Below are 25244 nucleotides of genomic sequence, written 5' to 3' on the forward strand. Positions count from 1 at the left end.
ATCCAACCTGGCCTTGAACACACCCAGGGATGAAGGAGTTACTGAAGAAATGCAGAGGAAGGACAGAAGGCACTGAAGGCATCTGAGGAGTCCTAAAGGACTGGCAGATGTTTACCTGAACAGAATGGATTCCTGGGGTTGAAGTTAATGGCAAACTCATGGGATACCTGTGGAGAAGAAAAGACCCAAGTTAATTTGGAGGGTCAGTGCAGGGCAGGCAGCTCACTAACAGTTCAGCTGATGCTGGAGGGCTGGTTTAAGTGTGATGGTCTCCTGGAGCAGAACCAGGTGGCCACAGAGTTATGGTCCACACAACTGCTGGGTCAGTGACACTTCCCAGCCCTCTGCTACCCAAACAGCAAACACAAACGTGGTCAGGGCTGAGCAGCACTTGAGGATGAACCGGTTCTCCAGCGCCCTCATCATGGAGCCTCCTGAAATTACCACACCAGACATTCTCCCACAGTTATCACAGCAGGTCTGTCCACGTGGCTTCCTGCTGGCTGCCCAGAGGGGAAGCAGGCAGAAGGGATGCTCCCAGCCAGCTGTGCCATCTCACCAGTCACTAGGAGAAGTTACTTCATCCTGCTGCAGGTTTTAAAGAGAGAAAACTCAAACTCATCACAGGGAGTGCCAGTCCTGGCAGCATCTCCATTCCCCATCTCTCTGCACAAGGATGATGCAGCAGGAGGGAAGAAGACGCAGAGTGAGCTGTGCTGAAGACCTGGTCTGGCACGTCAGGTACAATGGCAAACCAGCAGCTGATTCACTTCATCCTCTGGGTCAGCATGAGGGTGAAAGGCAGTGTGGGAGAGGTGATGTGAAAGCTTGGGTGTGATGGACAGCACAACCTGAGCTGGTTTTCATTGCCTATGAACCCATCCTTCCACCACAGCACATCCAAGACCCTTTGGCTTTTCCAACACCTCCTTTCAAGCTTTCAGAGGGAGCTGGTTTTGCAAAAAGGTTTTGTGGCAAGAGCAGAGAGCCCTCACACCTTGATCCCTGGCTGGTGCACTGGACAGCAGTTGCTTTGGACCTGTCTCAGCAGCCCAGCTGCAAGAGTGGATCCTGGCTTCCAGTATGAACCTTTCCAGTGCTGGTGTGGGTCAAGAACAACCAGATATGTGGGGTTAGACATTCCCCACTCTGCTCCCAGCAATTTAGGCACTCTAAGAAGAAAATAAGACTCAGGAGCATCAAGGATGTGCAACTGTCTCTCCCAGCACCTCTGAAAGTTGAAGGGGTGATTTGGGCCTTCAGGCCACCAGCTCAAGGCCTCTGAAACAAAAAGCTCCCACCCTGTTCGTGCCAGTGTTACAAAACAAGGATATTGTCTCCCTCTCGGAAGGGTGGAGGATTGCTGAGCTTTCCAGCAAGGGAATTGCTTTGGGACACACAAATTCCCAGTGCTGGCAGAAATGAGTGTCCTCCAGAGCTGTCTGAAGGCAGAGCCCGCCCGAGGCTGCGAACGCAACACGCGTCTGATTCAGACTTTCCAATTATGCTGGGCATTGTGTCCAAAGCAGCAGAAACTGTTCTTACAAGAGGCTGTGGGGTGGGAAACAGCAACCAAACAAAAGCAAAGTCAACCAAAAGCCTTCCCCATACTGCAAAGCTGATGGGCTGCCTGAGTGGTGACCGACTACAGCCTGCCCAGGTCTCCCCAGGCCTGCAGAGCACCCACAGCCACCAGGGTAGAGACAAGATGAATATATCACCGTGTTTTGCATACATCCCTTCTCACAGAAGCCTTCATTTTGGGCAATACACCCAAATTCAGTAATTCAGTTGACTTGTGGTTGTAAACGGGCTTGCTTTTTTTTAGAAGATGTTCAAAATTCTGTCATGAGTATTTATAGACAAGGCAGGCAGAAATATTTCTATGTTTTGCTCTGCAAAAGAGGGGTTTCTCTTTCTTTTAAGAAGCAATGAAATGGTTTCAAGCTGTGTTCCTCACTGTCTACAGAGCCGAACCCCTACGTGGCAGAAATGCTGCAAAACCTCCTCTGGAGTTTTTATGAATTTTACATATATATAAAAATACATATCTACATATACATATCTCCTAAAAAAATCAACAGGAGGGCTTCAAAACAACAAAAAACTTAAAAGAAAGGATGTCATTCCCTATTCAGCTTGTACTTTGAAAACAGTTTCTGTGGAAGCCAGATAAATGTACATGGAGCACCTACAGGTATCCCATTCCCCAGTAACTAACTCAGAGGGAGAAACTTTTGAACCACCCCAAAGGGTAAGAAGAACCTCACAGAGGGTTCTCTGCCACCTTCAGAAGGAATCCCATCGCTGCCATGACTCAGTTTGCCTATACATATATATAAAATATATACAAGATGTAAATATAAATATGGCAACAGGATGGAAAGCCTTGGAGGTTTCACATCAGTCAAACCACCACCTTTCGGCTAATCCCATCTCCCAAACCCAGGTGACCGGTGAGGCTCCAACATTTAGAATCCCCCTGTCTGCTGCTGCTTTGCCTTTGCTCATCCCCCAGAAAGCACAACCCATCTGCTCCCCTCTGCTGTTCCCTACTAGGAAGCCACTCGAGGCTCTCCACAGAGCTGTTACACGGCTACAAAGATGTTCTTTGACATTTCCAACGCGACTTTTGTGTGTGAAACATCTCGCTCCGACGGGCGCTGGAGAAGAGTTGGGGGAGCCATGGCAACGGGAGCACAAAGCACCATTTATACCTCTTGTGTCTCCTGGCAATCTTTGCTTGGGTCTGAGGGTCCCTGATTTCTGTCCACTGTCACACAGGGCACAGGATTTCATGAAGAGCTGCTGCTTTGGCTTTGGAATTACACAATGAGCCTTGACAGCCAAAAAATCATTGAGTGAGTGGAGCCAGTGATGCTTAGAGAGAGCTGGGGAGAGAGGAAGCCCCAAGCTGGAGTGGTGCGGGGAGATGAAACAGGGATGGCCTCACTGATAACATGAGACAACTGATGGGTCATGGGTGACCTGTAGGCATGGCCCAAGCACCTGGGGAGGAAGAGGTTGCTCCCCACTGGGCTTTATTTGGGCTTAGAAATAATTCTGGGGAAAACAAGGTATTTTTTCTGGTAGCTTTTACAGAGCATCTTCTAGCCCACAGGAGGCAGGTGCAGAGCCCCCAGCTCTCATCCTGAACCCAGTATCCACCTCCAGTCTTGCCAGAAGGACTGTTTCCAACACAGCAATGCCCTTCCTGTGGGCACTGACTCACACACAGGATGCTCTCTGTGACAATCCCGAGCTGCTGCGCCCTTTCCATGCCTACTGCAGTTGCCATTCCCATTTTTCTCCCCAAGTAACAAATCCCTGGCAGCAGCTGGCTCTTAGACCTTGGAAGCTGCTTACCTAGATTTTCCCAACAAAAGTGGTAAAGTGACAGACCAGAGACATTTGCAGGCCAAGGAGGATGAATCAGCTCCAAAGTGCACATGGAGGGATCTCATTCTGTGGCTGGCAAACAGCAAGAGCTCCCACTTGAGTCATAGAAATTCTGGCTGCTGGGAGGGCAGGGAAAAGCACAAAGCTGGAGCAGGCAGGACATCCCCAGCCACGAGGGCTGGCAGGGATGAGCTTCCCAGCTCAGCTCCCAGCTGCTCATGACTTACATGCCCTGCTGTGCTCAGCCCAGAGCACAGCTCCCCTCCCACAGAACACAAAGGGCTCGCTGAGATCCAACCCCAGCCTGGAGCTGGGAACACCTCAAAAGCAGCAAGCAGAAAGAAAATGCACACGAAGGGCGTGAGCAAAGAGCAGCCAGAAGAGCCAGCCAGTAATTAATGGTGGTGGTGTCCCAGCACATTGTCTCAGCCCTGAGAAGATGCTCCCCATCTGCCAGCCAGGCTGCAGGAACAGCCCCATTCCCTGCCCTCCAGAAGAGCGGGATGTGCAGCTCAGCCCTTGTAGGACCAGTGTCTAATCCTAACCAAAGATGATCAAGGTGGATTTTTGGGAAGGCTCCTTTGCTTCTGCCCTTGCAGGTTCTGCCTGTGCAGCATCAAATCAAGGCTCCCAAGCTCCCAGCCCCCTTCCACACTTAGCTGCCGTCTGACACATTCATCCAGAGGCCTTTTCCCTTCCCCAGAATTGTTCCTGCCTTCTGCCAGGAAAATGAATCAATGCCTGGCTCTGCCTATTAATGCCAGGGAGCTGCTGCTTTCATGCCAGTGCAGAATGAAGGAACGGGCTGCCTGTGCCCCATCCCTGCCTTGCTGCCCACCCACACTGACACATCCCACCGGCTGAGATTCCACAGCTGCCCTTTCCCCCTCTCCCCAGCAGCTTTTCCCTGACCAAGCCCTGGCAGTTCTGCGCCTGCCAAGGCAATTTCAGGACAAACCCATCTCAAACACTCAGGTGGCCCCAGCACTTCACCTTCCAGTCTGGCGGGAGCTGGGCGCCGAATCCCAGAGCAGGAAACATCTTGTCCCTAAAGAGAAGGAGGAAAACATATGGGTGTACTGACACACACAGAGCAGGCTTGCACAGCTTCTCCCAAAGCATGCAGTGCTTTTCAATGGGAGATAAACATTCTCAAGAGAGAACAGATATTCCCCCTTGGATTTGATCTTTAGAGAAAAAGGAGTCCAGCTTTGCTCTGTTTCCCACAGAGACCTGGAATATCCTCTTGCCCAAACACTGCATCTCTTGCAGGCATGTAACCCTGGAGATTTTAAAAAGGGAGCAATCCATTTTGGTCACAAGAGCCATCACAGTGAGAACAACAGACTTCTGCTTTGTTTTCTCTATCAGTGTCTGAGATGATATTTTTTTGATATTTCCTCCACTCCCCAGGATGTCTGAGGAATGAGGCAGTCTGGGGTCACAGCTCTGGCAGTAAACAACAGCAAGCTGAGAGCACCTGCCCCCAGGAGAGGATGTTCCACCTCTGCTAACATCCTTCCCCTCCACAGCAGCAGTGGGGGGAGAGGAGAAAGCCTGTCCCAACCCTCTCCTCCTGCATCCGGAAGTTTATGGTAAATAACATCCTTAAGGTATTACTAAGCCCTGGATCAAGGCAGATGCATCCCAGAAGCCTCTTGGGAAGCCAGGGAAACATCTGCAGACAGGGGTGATGGCAGAAGGGCACGGTGCTTACGAGTCATAGTCCTGGATGATCTGGCCCACAGCCCAGATGGCTGACAAGTACTCGTTTGTGCCCAGGGGGTTGATGTAGTGCAAAGAGGAGGGCTCCTGGGGGTTCCCATTGGAAGCTGTGAAGTCAATCCCAACCTGGAGAACAAGAGGCATAAACCCATCCTGTGTTAGCAAATGCCACCAGAGACCTGACCACCAATCCTCCACTGCTGTGAGGCCCACACACAGTTCCCTCAAACCTCAAACTTTGGAAAAAAGTTTAACAAAATCCATTTCTTGCAAGAAATTGATTAAATATTACATTAGACAAAGTCATTCACTCTTTCCCCTCCAGTTTTCACCAATGAGCATCACACAAGGTGTCCTCAAGCAGCCCCTACTCCTGGAACAAGCCACCACCTCCTCCAGCTGAGGATTCTCACTCCCATCTCCCAGGGATCAGGAACTGAGCAGCCCCAGGGCCACCAGGGTATCTGGATCTCAAGGTCTTTGACCAAAGCATCAGAGCCCTGAACAGACCTTTCCCTGCAGGCAGGAAGACCAGCTCTTCACCAGGCTTCCCCAGGGACCAATATATGCTGAGCTCTCAGGGGACTCTGTCAGGAAGGCACTAAATTAGGCTTTCTATTTAAAGGCATTTGTAGAAATGCCTATCTCAGACCCAGATAAATCTGGCCAGGAGAGGAGAGATGCTGAGCCACCCAATCTGATGTGACTGGGAAGGAAGAGCTGGGACCAGGCAAACAGGCAGCGTGACTGCACTTGACTGGTTTGCTTTGCAAGAGGCAAAGCCCAAAATAACTCCAGTGCCTAAATCGAGCTCAGGGATTTTGAGAGAGATTTTGCTCTGCATCCATAATGGGAGAGGACAAATGGCAGTTTGCTTGAGAAGGGACCTTGGCCTGGCTGGGGGAGGAGGACATCACAGCCCAGGATGTGCCACCACCTTGTGCCAGGGTGGCTGGAAAAGGGGCATGGCAGGACAAGGGAGCGTGTTTTAAACTGCCAGCGTGTGGGTTTGGATTGGAGATAAGGGAGAAACGTTGCACAATGAGGGTGGTGAGGCACAAGTTGCGCAGAGAAGCTGTGGCTGCCCCATCCCTGGAAGTGCTTAAGGCCAGGTTGGACAAAGCCCTGGGCAAGATGGTCCAATGAAAGCTGCCCTGGGCAAGCTGGTCCATGGCAGGGGGATGGAATGAGATGATCTTTGAAGGTCCCTTCCAACCCATACCATTCTATGGTTCCATGAACACCTTACTTCTTTGTCAAACAACTGTACTGTTTCATCTTTTATGAAAAATCCTTTCCTTAGGATTTTTCCTCCTGAGAAGCTGAGAGGCCTCAGGAACAAAATGTAAACATTGATTATCTGCTGCTGTGGAATGCAGCAGGTGGATCTTTGATTGGCCCATGTTGGTTGTTTCTAATTAATGGCCAATCACAGCCCAGCTGGCTCAGACAGAGAGTCCAAGACAGAGCCTTTGTTATCATTCCTTCCTATTCTATTCTTAGCTTAGCTAGCCTTCTGATGAAATCCCTTCTTCTATTCTTTTAGTATAGTTTTAATATAACATATATCATAAAATAATAAATCAAGCCTTCTGAAACATGGAGTCAGATCCTGGTCTATTCCCTCAACCTGAGACCCCTGTGAACACGGTCACACTATACAGCCTCACCAAACCTGTGGTTCACCTCTGGAACACCCCTGCACCCAGCTCTGGCCAAGCCACCATAGCCAGAGAGCAAGAGGGAAACTGAGGCACGGCGTGGGGTGGAGTGAGACAGGCAGGGGCCCTGGTGGTGCAAGCAGTGTCACCAAGAGCAGCACTCAGGCACTGGGTCTGACAGGGACACAGCTGCTCTGCTTCCAACACAGGGCACACAGCTGAGCCCAAACCCTCTTCCCTGGTTTCAGCCCTTCCCTCCCTCGGTGGGGAGGGCACCAGTGGCCTTTCCAAACTGCAGGGGGTGTGTGCAGCATCCTCCTGCCAGCTCAGGTGTTTCTGCAGTGCTCCCTTTGGAAACACACCCTTTGGACCACAGATGCCTTGGGAGGAGGAGCCCTCCAATAACCAGCAGATCTTTAGATGGGGGAAAAATTTCTGCATTCAAACCTAATTCACACAAGGGCTCTGTACTACCAATAAATTCACTGATTTTCTCTTCTATTCACTCTCCAGCACCCAGAGTAAAGCACACAGAGGCAGAGCAGCACACAAAAAGCTCTCCCAATCATTGCTGTTCCTATGGCAACTCTTCCTCCTCCTCCTACTCTTCCCCCATCACGTTTTCAGAAAAAACAACAAAATACAAACTGATCTAACTGTGAGTGCCTGCAGATCTCTGGGTACTGCACCAGGAAAGTTTGCAGAAATTGAGAAGCCCACTCCTGCGTTGTGGTGGTTTCACTCAGGACTGACATGTTCTTGCTTATTTACTCCTGACAAGCTGTGGTCCAGCTTGAAAAAAGGTGGAAATGTCAGTAAAAATGCAGAAAAACATCTCTATAACATCCCAAAGCCTCCTAGATGGGCTCAGAATAAGGAGAGCTGCCATAAAAAATGGGGGTGGTTAAACCTTGAAATAGAAGTTGGTGACACTTTGTGAAGGGTCAGAAGGGTCTTTTTGAAAGTCTGGCCTTCAGCCAAAGCCCAGCCAGCTCCCTCCATGCTACTGGATGTACCTCAGCATCTCCAGAATCCCCAAACCCACATGGTTTAACAGCAAAATGGGCAGCTCCTGTCACCCCAAGCTGGTGCCAAACCTCACACAGAACCTCACTCCCCAGTTCTGCCCATCATATAGGTGAGACTACTACTGGGCAAAGAGAAGCAAAAGTCCTTACAGTGAACATCAGCTGGCAGCCTCCCAGGATGTAGTCCAGGAAGGAGAAATCTCTGGTTATCTGAAAGAAAAAAACAAAAAAAAAAAAGCAGTGTTTCAGCAATTGTCATAATTATTCAGGCTATGCAGGCCCTTGGAAACACAAGGGAGGCAGAGGATAAGGGATGGGGGGAGCTGGAGAAGACCCAAGCTCAGTCAGGGCTGAAGGAAACCTCTCAGTAACACACTCACCTTGCAGGACTTGACAATGATGATCCCAGAGTTCTTGTAATTCTTTTTCTTCTTTTGCTTTTTGGGGTTGATGCACTCCAGCTCGAGCTGTAACACACGAGCCAGGCCCAGGTGTGAGAGCAGGGCTGGGCTGTGCCCGTGGCTGCAGATGCCACCAGCAGCATGGCCTGGGGGCAGCCTCCCGCCAGTGAAGAGGAGGAAGATTTTATTGCCAGGCTATACGTTGCAAATCCAGAGGAAAAACGGGCTCAATGCCTGCCTCTGGCACCAGCACCTTGTGCAGTCCTAGACAGAGCACTTTCATGCCTTTGTGCCTCAGTTTCCCCAGGCAGGAGACACAATGCACCACACATGGTGTTTCACACCTCTCCATGCCTTGGCCAAGATCTCCTGGCCTGCAATCCTGGCGGAGACAGCAGTGCAAAGCTCTGCTATGCAGGGGTCTTCACAGCACCCCTTCAACCAGGAGACACCTGCTAAGGGTCTTGGCCAGCACTGCAGGGCAGAACGGGGACACCTTTGGCACAAAACTGCTGTTGAGCTGCACTCCTGGGGCCCAGGCTGCCCCTGCTGCAGATGCAGCCCCAGCAGCAAGTCACACCTCCCCTTCTGCCCCCCCAAACCACAGGGCACCTCCATATCATGGGTGCTGCTGCAGACACCCAGCAGAGCCTGATTTGCAGCAAAGTCTGCCTCAGCTCTCCCCAGCTCAGATGTTTGAGCAACAGCCTGGGTCACTCATGGTGCGGGTGGAAGGAGGAAGGAACTTGGACTTGGCTCCTTCTGAGCACAGATTGAGGGTGCAAGTACCAAAGTCTACCATGAACCCTGAGGAGCCCCTTCCTCATTTTTTCCCCAGAAGCATGTCAGCACTTACAGGAGAGGCATCTTGGGCTTCACACAGCCTGGCCACCGAGGTCTGGAGCTCCCCGATGAAGTCGTGTCCCCCATCGCTGTCGTAGTCGTAGCACACCACCTGGGGTGGAAGGAGCAAAACCTCAGGAACAGCAACCACCTCCTGCCAGAGCTGCTGGAGTCCCCAGCCTCTCCTGCTGGAGACCCCAAACAAGGAATTTTTTGTTGCTTTGGGGTTTGTTAATAAGGCAGCCATGGGGGTTCAGATGTTTGAGAGTCAACCCCAGAGGGTGATCCCCAAGAGGGCTCCCCACTACCTTTATCATCTTCTCCATCTCTCCATCACACAGTGACACCAAAGGCACAGTGAATGGCTTCCAGACAGGGTCCAGGGTGTATTTGATCACCTGCAGGGGAAGCACAGGATGCTGTCACCATGGGCACACACACAGGTACAGACCAGGACAAAGCAGGGACACATCTCCAACAGTGACCCTGAAGCAGCTCCTGGTGGGCCAGGCAAGCTGTCTCAGCCCTCCCCTGCCTCCATAACTGAGACACAGCAGCTTCCCCTTCTCAGGCTGCAGCAGGTGTGAGTTAAACCAGGTTTGTTTTCATTGCTCTGGGTGATTTATCCACCCATGGGAGCAATTAAGGAACTCTGCCTGAGAGAACAGCTGTGGCACACTGGGCAGCATGGGCACAGCAATGCCTGAGCACGGGCACAGCCACTCACTGCACAGCCCCCCTGCTATTTCTGCCCTCTGCATCCTCTGCTTGGCCCCTTCTCATGGCTTAGAGCCCCCCAGCCCCCAAACACAGCCAGAATCCATCTGGGCTCTGACCACTGAGAAGATGGAGCAGCAAGATGCTGCAAGCAGCCCTGGAAAGCCAAATCAGCCCGGGGCACATTAAGCTCTCTTGTCTCATCTGTGTAACATCTGCTGCCTGGGCTGGAGAAATATTAATTGATGCTTTTTGACATTTCCTGAGAGAATGCAATTGCTTAGTAGAAACCTGAGCAAACTGGAGCGGGCTCCAGGCACATGCTGTGAACATCAGAGGTGCCTGCAGGGCAGGCAAAGATCCCTTTTCACCGAGGTGTGGTGCTCACAAAGAGAGATTCACAGGGATGTTCAGAAAGCCAGGCACAGGCAGCAAATTAACCCTTTTCTGTGCAAAGTAACCACGGGGGATTCTGGTGTGAAGGAGCTTGGATCTCTGCAGCTGGGACAGTCACTGCACAGAGCAGGGAGGAAGAGATCCATGGCTGCTGCTGTGGGCAAACACCTGCACAGCACCTGGGATCTTGTGTGACAGCCAGGCTCCTCCGGAGAGTGGGGAAACCCTGACAGGGCAGTTCAGCTGAATTTACAAACACCTCCTGCAGGAGCCTGGGAGAACAGGGGAGCCCACACAGCCCAGGATGCTGCCAGGTCACCAGGGTGTGTGGGGGAGGATCCAGAGCTCCAGCTGAGCACTCACACCTGTGCTTGGACAGCAAGCTGCAGCAGAGCACCCCTCCTGCCCTGTCACACCTGCCCTGTCTGCTGGGGCAGGGGAAATGCCAGCATCACACTGAAAGCTGGTTCTATTCCTGCACTGGAAGCTGCAAGAATGGAGAATTTTATTTCTTTGTGTCCAGCCTCAAAACACAAAGATGGTCACAGCATCACAGAATGGTTTGGGTTGGAAGGGGCCTTAAAGATCATCCAGTTCCAATCCCCACCATGGGCAGGGACTTTCCACTAGACCAGGCTGCTTCAAAACCCATCCAGCCTGGCCTTGGACTCTTCCAGGGATGGATGACCTACCATGGTACCCTCTCAGGGCAGCTGGATGTATGCAGGGCTGGAAAGGTGGAGGCTGTTGGAGCATCCATTACTTGAAAGAAAACTTGTCTAGACCTTGATCCAGTGAGACAGGACAATGGGCAGAGGGAACACCAGCACAGACATCTGCTCCCCACAAACCTGACAGGCTTTTAGAGATCCCAGCAATGGCTGGGGCACAGTCACCTCCCCATGCCTCTCCAGAAGGAAGGGCTGGGGGCCACTCCAATCCCCCACATCTGAGAAACACATCTTGTTGAGTCAAACCCAGCTACACACACTGAATCACAAGGGAAAAAAACAAGTGAGGTCTCAGCCTGCTCCCACAGGAGAAATACTAAGGTTGATGTGAGCTAAATATGCATGGAAAGGTGTGTGGGAAAGCACCAGAAAATAAACAGCAGAGCTGTAAGTATGGCCTGTGTTGGTACCACAGGGCACAAGGCATTACCCACATCCTGGTGCTCACGTGCATGTGGGTGTGTGAGGGAAGGAAATCCTCATGGACTTTGCATAGAAGTGGTAAAACCAAACATATGGAGAGACTCTGTAAACAAACACCACTTTCTCCTTCCACCTGAGCTCCCCCTGTGTTTTGTTACAGCGGTTGCCTGTGGTGGTACAACTCCTTAAGCAGGCTTTGAGGGGACAAGAAAAGGGATGGAGAAAGAAGGGGGTGAGATGGGGTGAGATGGAGCTCTCTTGCTCTGCCATGGAAGCTGCTGAGTCCCCCCTCCAGTGATTCCCCCCCTCTCTCTGCCAGCTGCCAGGAACTATGTGCAAACTAAAAAGAGCCTTGAAACAAGCTCTGAGGAGAAGAAAGAAAGCCGTTGAAAAGTACTTATTAGTCCATTGTTAAAGCAAAATCCAGCCTTTTTCTCCCTGCCTGGTATTCCTAACATCACTGGCTTTAGCAGTTTGAGAACATGACCAGCTCAGACCAAATTAGCACAGCAGGTATAAATGAGGGAGAGGAGGGGTCAGCTGGCCCTGCTCAGACCCACCAAGACCCTGGCACAGCTCTGTGCCTCCCTGGCTGTGGCTCTGGCTCATGAGAGAAACGAGTAGGGTGCTCATGCTCTGAAACTGGAGGTGCCTCAACACCCAGCTCAGGTGGAGATGGGGAAAAAGCTCATTTTAACCTCTCCCCACCTCACACCACCATCTCCCCAGGTCACAGCTCACCCTAATGCTCCTGAAATTGGAGGAAGAGTGGCCCAGGGCTCAGTCTAAGCCCAGGATGAGACTGGAGATTATCACAGGCTTCAAGACCTGTCTCCCTCTCTGCCTGCTGGATATAGCAGGGCACAGAAAAGATTTCAAGACTTTGCTGGCCCCAGTGAATCTTCATCTGCTGGAGTTCAGCAGCCTCAGTTGGACACCAGGAAGAGAGCTTTTGAAATCCCTGGATCCCACCCTGGTCTACAACCAATGGACGAGACAACACCATGAAGGGCAAGAGGAGCTGATGTGAGGATGGAGGTGTCTCAGCAGCTCAGGTTGGAGTTTTGCTCACCTCTGTTCTGTGAACCAGCATCCACTTCCCATCATCACCTGGTTTATAAAACTCCAAGAAGGGGTCTGACTTCCCAAAAAGGTCCTGGAGGGAGAAGAACAGGATGGGTTACGTGGTGCTCTGCAAGCAGCAGAGATCCAAGGGAGATGTTTCTGTGTCTCTGCCAGCCCTGCAGACACTCTCCTGTCCTCGTGGGGCCAGGTCAGGCACTCTGGCAAACAGGCAGCACCCACAGGCAGTGTCCTGGCTGTGTGAATCCCCTGGATTTCCCCAGCACATTTTGTGAGCTGGGTGTGTTGGCACCCCAGCGTGTGCCTGTACCCAAGGAGCTCTCTGGACACAGATGCCACAGAAAACAACCCCAGCTGGGAGGCAGCTGCATTTGGGCTTGGAAAAACATCCAACGCCTCAGAGGAAAAACCAGAATTTTGAAGTGCATGTCTTGGGGGAGAAAGGAAGAAAATCCACCCTCCTACACACAGCAGCAAAGCATAAGCAGAGGAAGTCTTTAAGGAGCGAGCTGCCCTGGTGTTGACAGGGATCATGTAACACCCTGAGCTAGCAGCCCTGAGTCAGTGTGTGCTGCCTCTGCTGCCAGCATCTCCTCAGATAATCCCCCCACAAAGGCTCTGCTTCATGGGAACGTGCACACACACACACACCCCTGCTGGGATCAGCTCGGGGGCTGCCTCGGGAGGAGCAAGGCGCCAACAGGGAAACTCCAGCTTTTCTAGGCAGAGCTTCATTCCCATTCAGAAAAAAACCCCAAGGAGTTGCTAAGAAGAAACCAAATCCCAGATATTCCAGACAATCTATGGAGAATTTAAGTTATTTCAGTTGGGTTTTCCTCCTAGAGGAGGGTGGGTGTCTGAATCCTTCAAAGAGCTGGAGGAACTTTTTATGGGTATGTGCTTCTGAGTGATGCAGTGGGGATGTGAGGGGCTGTGCATGGGAGGAAGGAGGAAACGTGGACACTCCAGGACCTCCTGTCCACAGCAAGCCCAGGAGATGGCAGCTGGGATGCACATGGGTCCTAGCAATGTCCCAGCAGAAAATCCATCAACATTTCCACGTAAATCCTGTTTCTGAAGCCAGCCAGGAAAGTAAATCACTGCAAAGTGTTTTGGCCTGGGGAAACTACAACTTGCTTCAGTCAAAATTCTTCTGCAGAGTAGCAGACCATAAAGGCTCTCTAGTGAGACGAGGCTATTTTTTTCCCTACCCTTTTTCACACATTTGTAGGATAGAAACACAAGCCATTCCTTCTGCTGCTTTGTGGCTATAGCACAGCTCTGATCCTGCTCACCCACCACCTGGGCTTGGCACTTGCAGGCTTCACAGATGGATTAAAGAACCAGTGGTGGTGCCTGACCCTGTTGCTGGCTTCACCTCCAACCAAGGCAGCTTCCCCAGCAGCCCAGCGTGGGCTGGAGGAGGCACTGGGAGCTTTGAAGGATTTGCTGCCATCCCACGTGGATCAGCCTGGCCTGCAAGTCCAGTCAGCCTTGTTCTGTTCAAAGCAGGGTGGGAGATGCCTCCAAGCCACAAGATTGTGGGCCGCTATTTTAAAACATCAAACCCACCCACATCTCACCCCTGCAAACCTGGCAGGAGGTGGAAACTGAGCAACCAGAGGAGCTCAGCAGGCCAGATCGATCTGCAAATCGATCCAAGAAGTGAAATGATCCAAACTGGCTTTAACACACCATGGAGAAGGAGGGTGGAGCTGGCACCTCCAGCAGATACAGCTCTCCAAATCACAGGTACAGCTCCCTAAATCACAGATACAGCTCCCTAAATCACAGATACAGCTCCCTCAATCACAGCTTCCAGCAGCAGCCCTGGCCTACAGCACTTGCTGTCCCCCAGCCATGCTGAAGCATCACTGTTCCCTCCCACTGCTGTGGTGGCACAGACAGCCCTGGGCTCCCCACGGCTGGTCCCAGGTGGAAATGTCTCCTCTTCTACAAGATATTTTATCTTTCAAAAACTCTCCCAAGAAGTGATCATGAGATATGAGAGCCCCAGGCTGAATCTGCTGCTGACATGCTCCTGCTTTGCAGTTTCAACATTTAAATCAAAGTAGTGAGATGCAGGTGGAGAGGATGGAATGTGATGGGGAGGAGGACCTGCCTGCAGCCTCAAAGAGATCCCAGCCTCAGGGCAGCCATGGCAGAAGGAGCTGCCTGGGGCTGAGCACTGCTCCAGGCTGGCTTTGTGGCACAGTAAGGGATGAGCACAGCTTCAGCTTGGTGTGTGCACTGACCCCACCACAAAGTCCTGTGAGATCCAGGCCCTCCCTATTATGTCTGAGTCTGCAGCTGTGCTCCCAGCCCCATGCTGTGTGCTACCAGATGCTGCAACTCCCCAGGCTGCAACCTTAGCCTTGGTTTTCTTTTGTTTATTCAATTTTCCACTGTCTTCCCTAAGCTTAAACAAGTTTTACCCACCTCCCACAGCTGCATTTCAACCATAACCAAAAATTACACAAAAATATTGTTTTCCATCCAATACCCCCGTTCAAGGGCCATTTTAACTTGCATGAAGTGACCTGAGCATCCTTTGCTCATGAGCAGGACTTTGAGCACTGCAGCTCTGTCCTGCATATGGGAATTGGCAAAGAAACTTTGTCAGTTCTTGGTGGTCACTGAGCACAACCCTTCTGCTGACACTACAGATGAAACTGAGTTGTTTGTTACCTCTTAACTGGGGCATTTGCACTAGGCAGGGTAAGTAGAAAGGTGAGAAGAAAGCCATTTTCAACAGGTGGGGAAAACAACTTGGATAAACCAGATACCCACTGAGTTTTATCAACAGGACTGGGTGAGCCCCATCTTCTGCCCCACAAATACCCTTCTGCCTGGCTGCTCGCTTTACCCTGTTTTCTGAAACTGAGGGCCATCCTGCCAATAAAACAAGCTCTGGAGAGACTAGGAAGAAGGAAAAAATAATATTCCCATGGATTGCTTAGCAACAGGAGTGGTTCAAGAGGAATAGCTCTGGTTGTCTGGTAAATAAGGTCAGAAGAAGCTGCTCAGAGAGGCTTTAAGAACTGTTTCCTGTGCATCACATCCAAAGCAAAGCTCATGTGCTACCTGCACTTCCTGGGAGAAGACAGGCCCTACACTTTGGTACAGAAGCAGATCTTTGCCCCATTTCCAGAGGGGCTGAAGGTGACAGCCAGGAGCTCTCAGCACATCTGAGATATGGAGTCAAAGGTCATTAAAACTTCCAGCTCTGTCAGGAGGCAATTGCAAACAGCTGCCACTGAGGGGGTAAATCTGCTGTCTCTGAGATATGCTGATACACAGATGCCACACAGAATCATTCCATCTGGAGATGTGTGATGAAGAATAGTGACAACAGGGAAACTGAGGCACAGCTGTACCAGAGTATCCTGCCCAGTTTCACCCTGAAGTTTTCTCCAGTGGGACTGATTTCTATCACTGCTACACCCAAAGCAGAGGTTTCTTTAGATCCCAAAGGCAGAAATTTAACATTGTATCCCCCAGACACAGCTCCACTCACCTTTTTATCCAGTTTTCTGCCAGCCATGCTCAGAGTAATCACCCTGTTATCTGAGAGCTCCTGGGCAGCTATCTGAAAGACAAGGGAAGGCTGCATTCATTTTCAGCATAAAAAGTTAAGCTCCTGGTAAAAAATTCAACCCCTTTCTTGAGTGTTATGCTGGACTTGGTCTCACATGGCTTTTCTGCACCAGGGCTCATTCAGGACCTCCAAGGAGGAGAAGGACTGAGCCAAGAGGAAGGAGAAGCCATTTGAACCCTTAACAGCAAGATGCGCCACCTCATCCTCCATGTCCTGGGCTGGGCATGGCAAAAACATCCTCAGGGGAACATTTCCCTCAGGGGAACATTTCCCTCAGGGGAAATGCTGCTGGAACCCAGGAGTCATGTCTCCAGATGAACACCTGATAGGGCAGCCCCAAGGATGAAGAGCCCATGGGTGCTCCTGAGGAGCTGCAGCAGGCAGGAGCACAGCCCAGACCCCTTTAGTTGGAGAGACTTTATTCACACATGCTCCAGAAGGGCTTTGGCTGCCAGCCCCCAGTGGGCCAGTTTTGTCTGGAATATGGTCTAATCAGTCTCTTGGTATTTTAAAGGAATGTCTATAACAAAACCCCACATTTATTCACTTTTATTACAAGCCATTTTCTGAATCACTTGTCTATTTTTTTCCTGCCCAAGCATCTGCTCTCTACCTCTCCTTTCTCTGATCTCTTGATGTGGGCTGAGCTGTTCCCCAGCATTCCCAGCTGCATCCTCCTTCTCCCAGGACAGCCAGGAACACAGCCTGGACATTGTCCTTGTGCACAGTGTCCCAAGCATGGCTGCTTGCTGCCTCTCACAAGGGGCTGTCCTGCACTGAAATGATGCACTGTCATTACACCAAGGCTTCAAGAAAAACTTGCAGAACTCCAGGGGACAATTTTCTAGAGAAGGAGCAATCAGAGGGTTATTGGCACTTAGGAGAGCTGGGGAATTGGCAGAGATGAGGAGGCAGAGATGCAGCTCCTGCATCCGTCTGGGCAGCTGAGGGGATGAGCCACAGCTCCTGGAAAACCTCCTGCCTTTCCCATGGTGGACACAACCCTTTGGTCCACAGAGGACCCCTATTCATTGCATATGAACCCCAGTTTTCCCCTCTGCCCCATAAAGAAGTTCCCTATTGCCATGCCATGGAATTACTTTTCTCTCCCACCTAATCCCAGGTGGGTGCAAGCAGTCACCAAAACCAGCAGGAGGAAGAGAAACTGCAGGGAAGAGGATGAAATTTGCCCTTTCCTCAGCCCCACAAAAGCATGCCCAGCTGGAATCCAGCACTTTGGGGCTCCTGTAGGCTATGTAAAAGCCAGGCTGTGCAGACAGGCCAGGAATATCCTTGTGCCACCCTGCCACAGTTGCTGGTGGCATCTTCTTTTGGCCAGCATGGACAGCAACAACATCCCCACCACTATGTCCAGCACAGGGGTGCAGCAGGATTTTAAAATTGACTTCCACAAACACAGAGGTTTGCTTTGGGATCTCCTCTCTTCAAACTCAGGGACCCCCACACAGTCCCATCTGTTCAGCCAAGGCTCTTCTGCTGCATTCACCTGTGTGGCATCTCAGCTAGGAAAATGGATAGGTGGGCAAAACTGAAGGGAAAGAGGACAAGGAAGTCAGGCTTTGGCTCCAAACTCCCTGCTCCTCCAGTGGTGTCCATGGCCTGTGCTCCAGCACTGCACCAAGGGAAAGTGCCCACACACACAGCCCTGATGGCATCACCCAGGCCAGGCCAGGATGAAAAAACCCAGATCAAGAAATCGTATCAGTTCTACAAAATTAAGCAGATGTCTCTACCCCCCTTGGATGTTTAATGGCACATTAGTGACACAACAGGACCTTCCTTTCTCTAAATCATGCAACCTTTGAACTTGACTGGAAACTTTTCCAGCTCTTCCCACTCAAGCATCAGATGGGATGTGAGAGCCTTGGGAATGGCCCCACTTCTGAACCTCACTGTGGCTTTTCTCCTTGCATTTAAAGACTAACTGCAGCAATTAGGAGAGAAAAATATCTTCCCTTAAAGCAAACAGAACAGAGATGCAGCAGGTCCCAGGCTTTTAAACCTCTCCAGTGCTTTTAAACCTGACAAAAGTTTAACTCCTTGCTGGCCTGTCCTTCCACAACTTCGCAGCCCAGCTGCACATTTCACAAAACCCATAACACAGCAGAGATCCAAAAACGATGGGAGCTGAGGTAAGACAGAAACACACCTAAATTTAGTCTCTTCTTTTTAAAAAAGAACATTGCTGAAGAGATCCGCAGCGGGAAGGCCACTGCCCGAAGGGGTCTGGAGCAGAAGCAGTGGCTGTTGCCATGAGAGTTGTTGCCATGGCACATCCTCATCCTACAAACAAAATCACCCATCCCTGCAAAAGGAATGAGCCCTATTACCTGTCACTGCACCAGAGAGGTCTGAGCAGGCACCTTCTACCAGAGAACAAACAGCAGCAGCACAGATTTACTCTGTACTTCTGCAGACTGAGGCATTTTTTATTGCTGAGACTGAAGCAGAAGTTGAAGATTCACAGTGCTAAGCACAGGACAGACACTGAGCAAGATCCTGTCCCAAATGAACAGTCCTATCCCAAATAAACTGTCCTCCAAAGTGGCCAAGAGAACAAGAGGCAAAGGGAAAAATATTCAAGAGATTCACCCCTGTCCCAAATAAACTGTCCTCCAAACAGATCAAAGTGACCAGAAAAACAAGAGGTAAAAGGAAAAATATTCAAGAGCTTCACCCCAATCTCCTGGAGCCCCTGTGAGTGCCCTGCCTTGCCCCCATCCACCTTCAGAGGCCCAGCAGTAACACAAAGGAGCCAACCTACCGTGATCATGCCCTTCCCAGCTGGCTTGCCATTTCCCAGCAGGAGAGTCCGTGTTATTTTCTTGCTGGAGACAATCTAGAGAAGCCAAAGACAATAAAGCCATGATTGTACAAGTGATCAAAAGCAGACTCATAAGCAACTGATCATTGCTCATGTTGGTTAATTCAGATTAAGTGTTTGCAGGAGTAGAACAAAGGCACCAGTATGCAAGGATGGCTGTGAGAGTGGGAATATCACCAGTGACACCCCAGCCCCTGGGGAACCTAGGGACCCTGGAGGAGATCAGGGGGTCCTCACACACACAGAACCACTGCAATTTGTTCCCAGCAACATCACCACTCACTCCCTCAAGGCCCATTTCACACACTTCTACCACAATCCCTGCTAGCAGCTTGACTGCAGGACATGTTTCCATGGGTGGACTCTCATTACAAGCTGGATGCTCTCCCCCAGCATCATTCTGCAGCCCCTGAGCAGGGACAGCACCCCCAAAGGCATGCAAAGTTCTTCCCTTCACTTCTGGTTTGTAACAGGACAGACAGAATAAACTGGGAAATTAATTAAACCCTTGAGATTTTTCCCAGCTCAGTGAGTTTCAGTCTCCTTGAGGTCTGGAGAACCTGTAACTTTCCTTATGAGGTACAGATGCCCACATGGAGATCCAGCAACCTGCTGGAGCCACCTGTGCCCTGACCCCACATCCAGTGGGTCCCCCTCGAGTCTAGATGAGCTTTAAAGGTCCCTTTCCACCCAAACCGTTCTGTGACCCTGATTCTTGCAACTTTAAAGCAAAACCCTTGACATTTGTGAGGAGCCAGCCAAGTCCCAGTGCTTTTGGTGCACAGGAATCGCCAGGCAGTGTAACCAGATCTCTGTGCCAGGCTGGGTACAGGCAGGACAGCAGACATCATGGACACCCTCCAGCCTGGGGTCTGATCCCATTTCCCTGCATTTCCTTTGGCCACAGAGGTCATACAGGCCTGGGAATGATCCAGGTCTCCTTTAAAATCCTACTGCAGACCTCATCAGCTGCACTCAGCAACCTGGCTGATCTGACTGAGCTCCAGTGCAAACTCAGAATTGAAAAGTCAGATTCTCACTGCCCAGTTGTTGCTACCCACAGCTGTTCTCTGGGAGCTCATGGAAACATCTCACCAAGCCAATTCCAGTCACTAGGAAGCCCAAAGCAGGGTGGCTGAACCCACAAGCCCCCCTCCACTTTGCTTCACTCCCCTCCTCACTCTGCTCAAGTGCCACCCCCCAGCCCCCCTCTGCCCCACAGCTGGGCTGTGCTGCCAGCCCAGGGAGAGGAGGCAAACAGCATTTCAGGGGAAAAAGAGAAATTAAAAGATTCCTCCATTCCAAGCTGGTGTCCTGTTGTGGACTAAATGTCACCAAGAAGCTGATGTTGGAACTAAAATTTTAGCAGCTGATGTTGCTGCTAAAATTGGGCACAGGTCAAGGTCTCCTTTGTAGAGTGAAAATACTGGGGTAAGCTTGCAGAAGCTCTCTTCTTCAGACTCTTCCACTTTCCTCCCCACTGCACATGGATAATGTTCTTCCCCACCAGGGGCCTGCAGAGCCCTGGGCTGCTGGAGAGCCACACTCAACAGCAGCAAGGTTCCAGCTGTGTCCTTAAATCCGTGAATTCTCTGCTCCCACCAAGACATGACTTTCGCAAGCAGCCCTTGCTGAGCTGCCCCACTCTGGAGCTGGAAGTGTTTCAGCACAGCAGAACTCACTGTAAAGGATTGGTTTAAAGCTGAACCACTGAACACAGGCCAGAGCTGCTGCCTGCACTCCCTTAACTTCTGCAGGAGCAGAATTAGGTCATCACAGAGCACTTCCAAAATTCCAGTCATTAAACTTCAAGCCCTGTAAATGTCAGTGCTCCTCTAACCTGTCAAGCTCTTGAGCTGGCAGTGGTAAAGCCCCTGGTGCTGCCTGCCACATGCAGTGCCATGCTGCACTCTGTGAGCAGAGCAATGTTCTCATGAGCCTCCCTGAGCACCTTGGGCTCCCTCCCCATGCTGACCCACCCATTACAGCACCTCTTTCCTTCCCATCCCAGTACTGAGCATTACAGAAGCAGTTTCTCCCAGCCTCTGCATTTGTGCCAGGTACCACAGCAGCCCTCAGCTGCTGGATGCTGCAAAAAGATGGAAAAAACCCCCCTCATTCCCAGCTTCTGAGCCAGAGGACAAAGACGTTTGGAGAATGCAGCTGCCAGCTTCTAACAGGGTCTGGGCTCATGAATGAAAAAACCTTCCAAAAACTTTTAAATTGCATTGTGTCCCAAAAGCTTTTCCACAGGAAGAGCAGAAGACACATTCCAGCACCAATATGCTCAAGCAGGAGGAATGTTTTGCTACACAACAGCAATGGACAAAACTTTCAGAAAGACAAAACCCAAATTGAGAAAGAAAGGCAGATTACATGCATCCTAACTTTAAATTTCTGGAAGTTTCCCAAGCCCAAACTGAGCCCTTATTATAACCCATGGTGAAGACAGAGCCAGAAGCTTCCAGCTGATGCCCCTTTGCCAGCACCAGCAGAAACCACACCACAACCAGCTTAGAGTGGAGCAAGCAGACATCCCCTAATGTGCAACAGCGCAACCTCAACAGCTGAAGTGTGACAAGGAAATCAAATTTGTCTTTTCAGGACGGAGCCAGCAAACTTTGCATGGGGTAAGAAGAACAGCTGTAACCTCACCACATCCCTGTGTTTGATGTGTTTTGGGGTCCCCTTTGCTGCAGGGACCCCAGACCCACCGTGCCCAGGGTGCAGGAGAACTCGCCCAGGAAGTCGTGCTCATACAGCTGAGTGCTGGACTTGTCCTGGTCAAACAGGGCAAACTTGAGCTTCTGCACCTCTTCAAAGTGGTAGTCAATGATGAACTTCTTGGCAAAAGCTGGGTTGAGGTTGTTCACAGCTGTCTCTGTCCTGTCCAGCTGAAGAGAAAAAGAGGCATTTAGGCAAGTGCATTTTGCAGCTTTGTCACTGAAAACGAATCCAGCCAGGAACTCCATGGTGACCACCAGGATGAGCACATCAAGCCCTCAGCACAGCTGTCCCCAAACACAGGCTGTGACAGCCAGGTGCACGAGCTGGCATCCATCTGAACACACAAGGGCACACCATGCAGAGTTGCCTCCCGAGGATGGGGTGCATGGACACCCCTCCCCACCCCACAGCCAGGATGGAAGTGCCCACCCAGCCAAGGCTCAGCATGGATTTGAGGATCACTGAAGCTAGAATTACTTCATTTGCTTTAAGCCCTGTTCTCCATGAGCTGAGGCTCTCACACACCTCTGATCCTCAGCAGACCCTCTGTAGGGGGTCAAACTTGCTGCTTCTAGTCTGTGCAGCCAGCAACAAGGACAAGCAAAACAAGCTCATGAGCCAGAACATGACTCTCTAGCATTTCCCTCTAGAACTCAACCCAAAACATCCATGTGGTTACTTTTTATTGGCCTTCCATAGATAAAAAGATAAAAAAAACCATCACCACAGTCCCTTTTTTCATAGATTTCATCAAACATTAGTGGCAACAAGAGGCTGGAAGGGCCCAGAGACAAAACTTCAGTAGATATTGTCACCAAGAGCTATTGCAAGCAGGCTGGAAGCAATGATGCCCCTGATGAATTGGAAGGGCAGGCATAGAGAGGAGATGGAGACTGGAAGAATGTGGGGAAGCTGCTGTCAGAGGGGAAACACCACAGCTCTCTGCAGCATCCCACAGCCAGGAGCAGGGACAGGAGCAGAGGAAAGTTGGCAGGCAGCTGGTGGAAGTGTGGGTTTACACACTGCATGGCACAGGTGGTCACAAAGCCTTGTGTGAGCCAAAACAACACCCTGAGGACAGCCATGATGAGATGCTGGAATGCTGCTCTGCAGAAATGGAACTTTGGTCCCAGCCCCATAACTCACTCTGCAGGAAGGGTGGAAGCACCAGCAGGGATCCTACCATGAGCTTGCACAAAGAAAAACCCCCAGGATTTTGGGCAAAGTGATAGAAACTGAGGCTGAGAAGAGCTGGTGTATTTACTTCTGGAAGTCCATGGGCAAGCAGAGTCTGAACTCATGTCAGAACCCATATTCCCCCCAGACATGCTAAAGGGCAAGTTCAGAGCCTGACATGCAAAATATCCTCATGAAGCTGAAAGGGGCAGGAAGGGCAGGGGCAGCAGAGCCTGAGAGCTGAACAAGAAACACCCAGAGCTGGGTGTCCTGTCCCCAGAGCTGGAATCCTCCAGCCTGCAAAGCAAGCAGGAGCTCTGTCAGCAGAGCAGCAGATGGTATCATGCTGGTATCACTGCCCAGCCTGGAGAAGATAAGGCTCTGCAGAGACCTCAGAGCACCTTCCAGCATGCAAAAGGGTCCAAGAGAGCTGGAGAGGGATTTTGGACATAGGTCTGGAGTGACAGGACAATGGGGAATGACTTCAAACTGACAAAGGGCAGGTGTAGATTAGATGTTCTGAGGAAATTCTTGCCTGTGAGGGTGGTGAGTCACTGGCACAGGCTGCCCAGTGAAGCTGTGGTTGCCTCATCCCTGGAAGTGCTCCAGGCCAGGTAGGATCTGGCTCTGGAAGGTATGGAAGGTGTTATGACAGCACTGGCATTTTGCCACATCACCCCATTATCCCAGGGCATGGTAACACGGATATTAAAAGAGAAGGAAGCACAGACACTGTGTCAGATCACACAGTCCAGTGTGATTTTATCAAAGCTGCTGCCCTCAGTGTCTGGAAAGACCATCCCATCTCCCTGTGGGGCAGCACAAAGCCTCTGGCCATGCTGTGACCCTGGCTGGCATTCCACCCTGTCCTGCAGCCAGGACACCCAGTTCTGAGCAAGGCTGTGCATCCCAGATCCAGGGCAAGACCTCTCTGCAAAGCAGCTGCCATCCCTGGGCAGCACCAACCAGGCTGTGGGACCGTGGGATGTCTGCCAGGGCTGCTGAGCCAGAAATAAGCAGAGCAGAAAAAGCCTCCAAAAAAGAGAAAAAAAAAGGAAAAAAAAAAAAAAAAAGCAAATGCATACCTTAGTCCCAAAGAAACTCATTCAGTACAGAAGGCAGGTTTGGAGGGGCTCAGTGGAAATGTGGTGAGTTTGCTATTTATACACCCAACCATCACAGGGCTTTTTGCAATTGCTCGCTTAGTCTGTCTTAATTGCCAAGAAACGACTGAAGTAAAGTAAATTTACTAAAGTAAATGCTGTGTTCCCAGAATAGGCACCTGCTGCACCCCAGGGAACCAAAGCCATCAGCAGCAGTGGGCTGTGAGCTGGCCAGGGCCACACAGCTTCACACAAACCCTCTTTGCTGCCAGCCCCTACCAAAGGAGCCAAGCATCTGCTCAGGGGTGATGGACCAGGGCATCCACAGCTCTGCTTCATTTCAGCAGCACAACACACACAAATCCCCCTCCAGCCCCAGGAGATGGGACTGCACAGGCAGCAGAGATGGATTTTAGGTCCTTCCATGTTCTTGGAATGACTGGAAGCCAGGGACCAAGGGAAACCAGTCCTTTCACACCCAGAGCCCAGACTGAAGGAGATAACTTGAGGTCCCATCTCCAGCTCTGTTCTGGAAGAAGTGGCTGAAGGAAGGGTATGAAAACCGAACCCAGCTTGGGGTAAACTTGGCAGTGATGGGGCTTTCTTCAGCCCCAAGATTCAACATTTTAATCCCCTGCCCAGTGCCAGTGTGAAGCACAGCAATATCCCCAGCTGAGAGCTGCACAAGGTTTGAGCTTTGGCTTGGTGAGCACAAGCCACCTTGCTGGTGACCATCACACATGAGGCCTCTTCACCAGCACCCCTCACTGCCAGCAGCTCCTGCCATCCCCTTCAGATCTGCAGGAAAGAACAGGGCCTTGGCCACCAAAAAGCAGAAAAGCACAAGGGTTTGTAAGAGCCAGCCAGGCTAATTAAAAAAATCTGTTTGGATAAGAGCCTCAAAGGGCCACAAAGACAATTAGAGGGATGGAGTGCCTCTCCTGAGAGAAAAGGCTGAGAGCCTTGGGATTGCTCAGAAGACAGAAGGAGACACCTTAGGACACCTGAAAGGGCTGCAGGAGAGGGACTTCAGACAATGGCACAGAGTGACAGGGCAAGGGGGAATGGCTTCAAACTGACAGAGGGCAGGGTTAGATTGGGTGTTTGGAAGAAATTCTTCCCTGTGAGGGTGGTGAGGCCCTGGCACAAGTTACCCAGAGAAGCTGTGGCTGCCCCATCCCTGGAAGTGTTCAAGGCCAGGCTGATGTGGCTTCAAGCAAGGGCCATGGTGGGGGGGGGTGGGGGGTAGGAATGAGGTGATCTTTAGGTTCCTTCCCAAAGGAACCATTCCACAATTCTATGAATTAGGAAATTGAGCACAAAACCAGGAAATCATCTCCAGCAGCAGCCCTTGTGCTCAGTGACTGCACTGGGGCCTTCCAGTGCTC

At 51.0% G+C, this 25244-nt stretch overlaps 1 protein-coding gene across 7 annotated transcripts in view; it reads right to left on the reverse strand.

Moving 5' to 3' along the window:
• CPNE2 (copine 2) overlaps positions 1-25244 on the reverse strand; it is a 50225-nt gene that overhangs the window by 7283 nt on the left and 17698 nt on the right. For 6 of the 7 annotated variants that reach the window (XM_059481783.1, XM_059481782.1, XM_059481780.1 and 3 more), the window contains 11 exons: positions 21565-21744; positions 18791-18865; positions 15925-15996; positions 12397-12480; positions 9366-9455; positions 9071-9169; positions 8194-8280; positions 7964-8023; positions 5117-5250; positions 4393-4447; positions 116-167 (listed from right to left, as the gene is read on the reverse strand). In XM_059481783.1, coding sequence (XP_059337766.1) covers positions 116-167; positions 4393-4447; positions 5117-5250; positions 7964-8023; positions 8194-8280; positions 9071-9169; positions 9366-9455; positions 12397-12480; positions 15925-15996; positions 18791-18865; positions 21565-21744 — 988 coding nt within the window. The remainder of the gene's footprint in view (positions 1-115; positions 168-4392; positions 4448-5116; positions 5251-7963; positions 8024-8193; positions 8281-9070; positions 9170-9365; positions 9456-12396; positions 12481-15924; positions 15997-18790; positions 18866-21564; positions 21745-25244) is intronic. The other variant, XM_059481785.1, reaches the window with a different exon arrangement.

This window comes from Ammospiza nelsoni, chromosome 13 (assembly GCF_027579445.1).
Source record: "Ammospiza nelsoni isolate bAmmNel1 chromosome 13, bAmmNel1.pri, whole genome shotgun sequence".
Lineage (NCBI taxonomy): Eukaryota > Metazoa > Chordata > Aves > Passeriformes > Passerellidae > Ammospiza > Ammospiza nelsoni.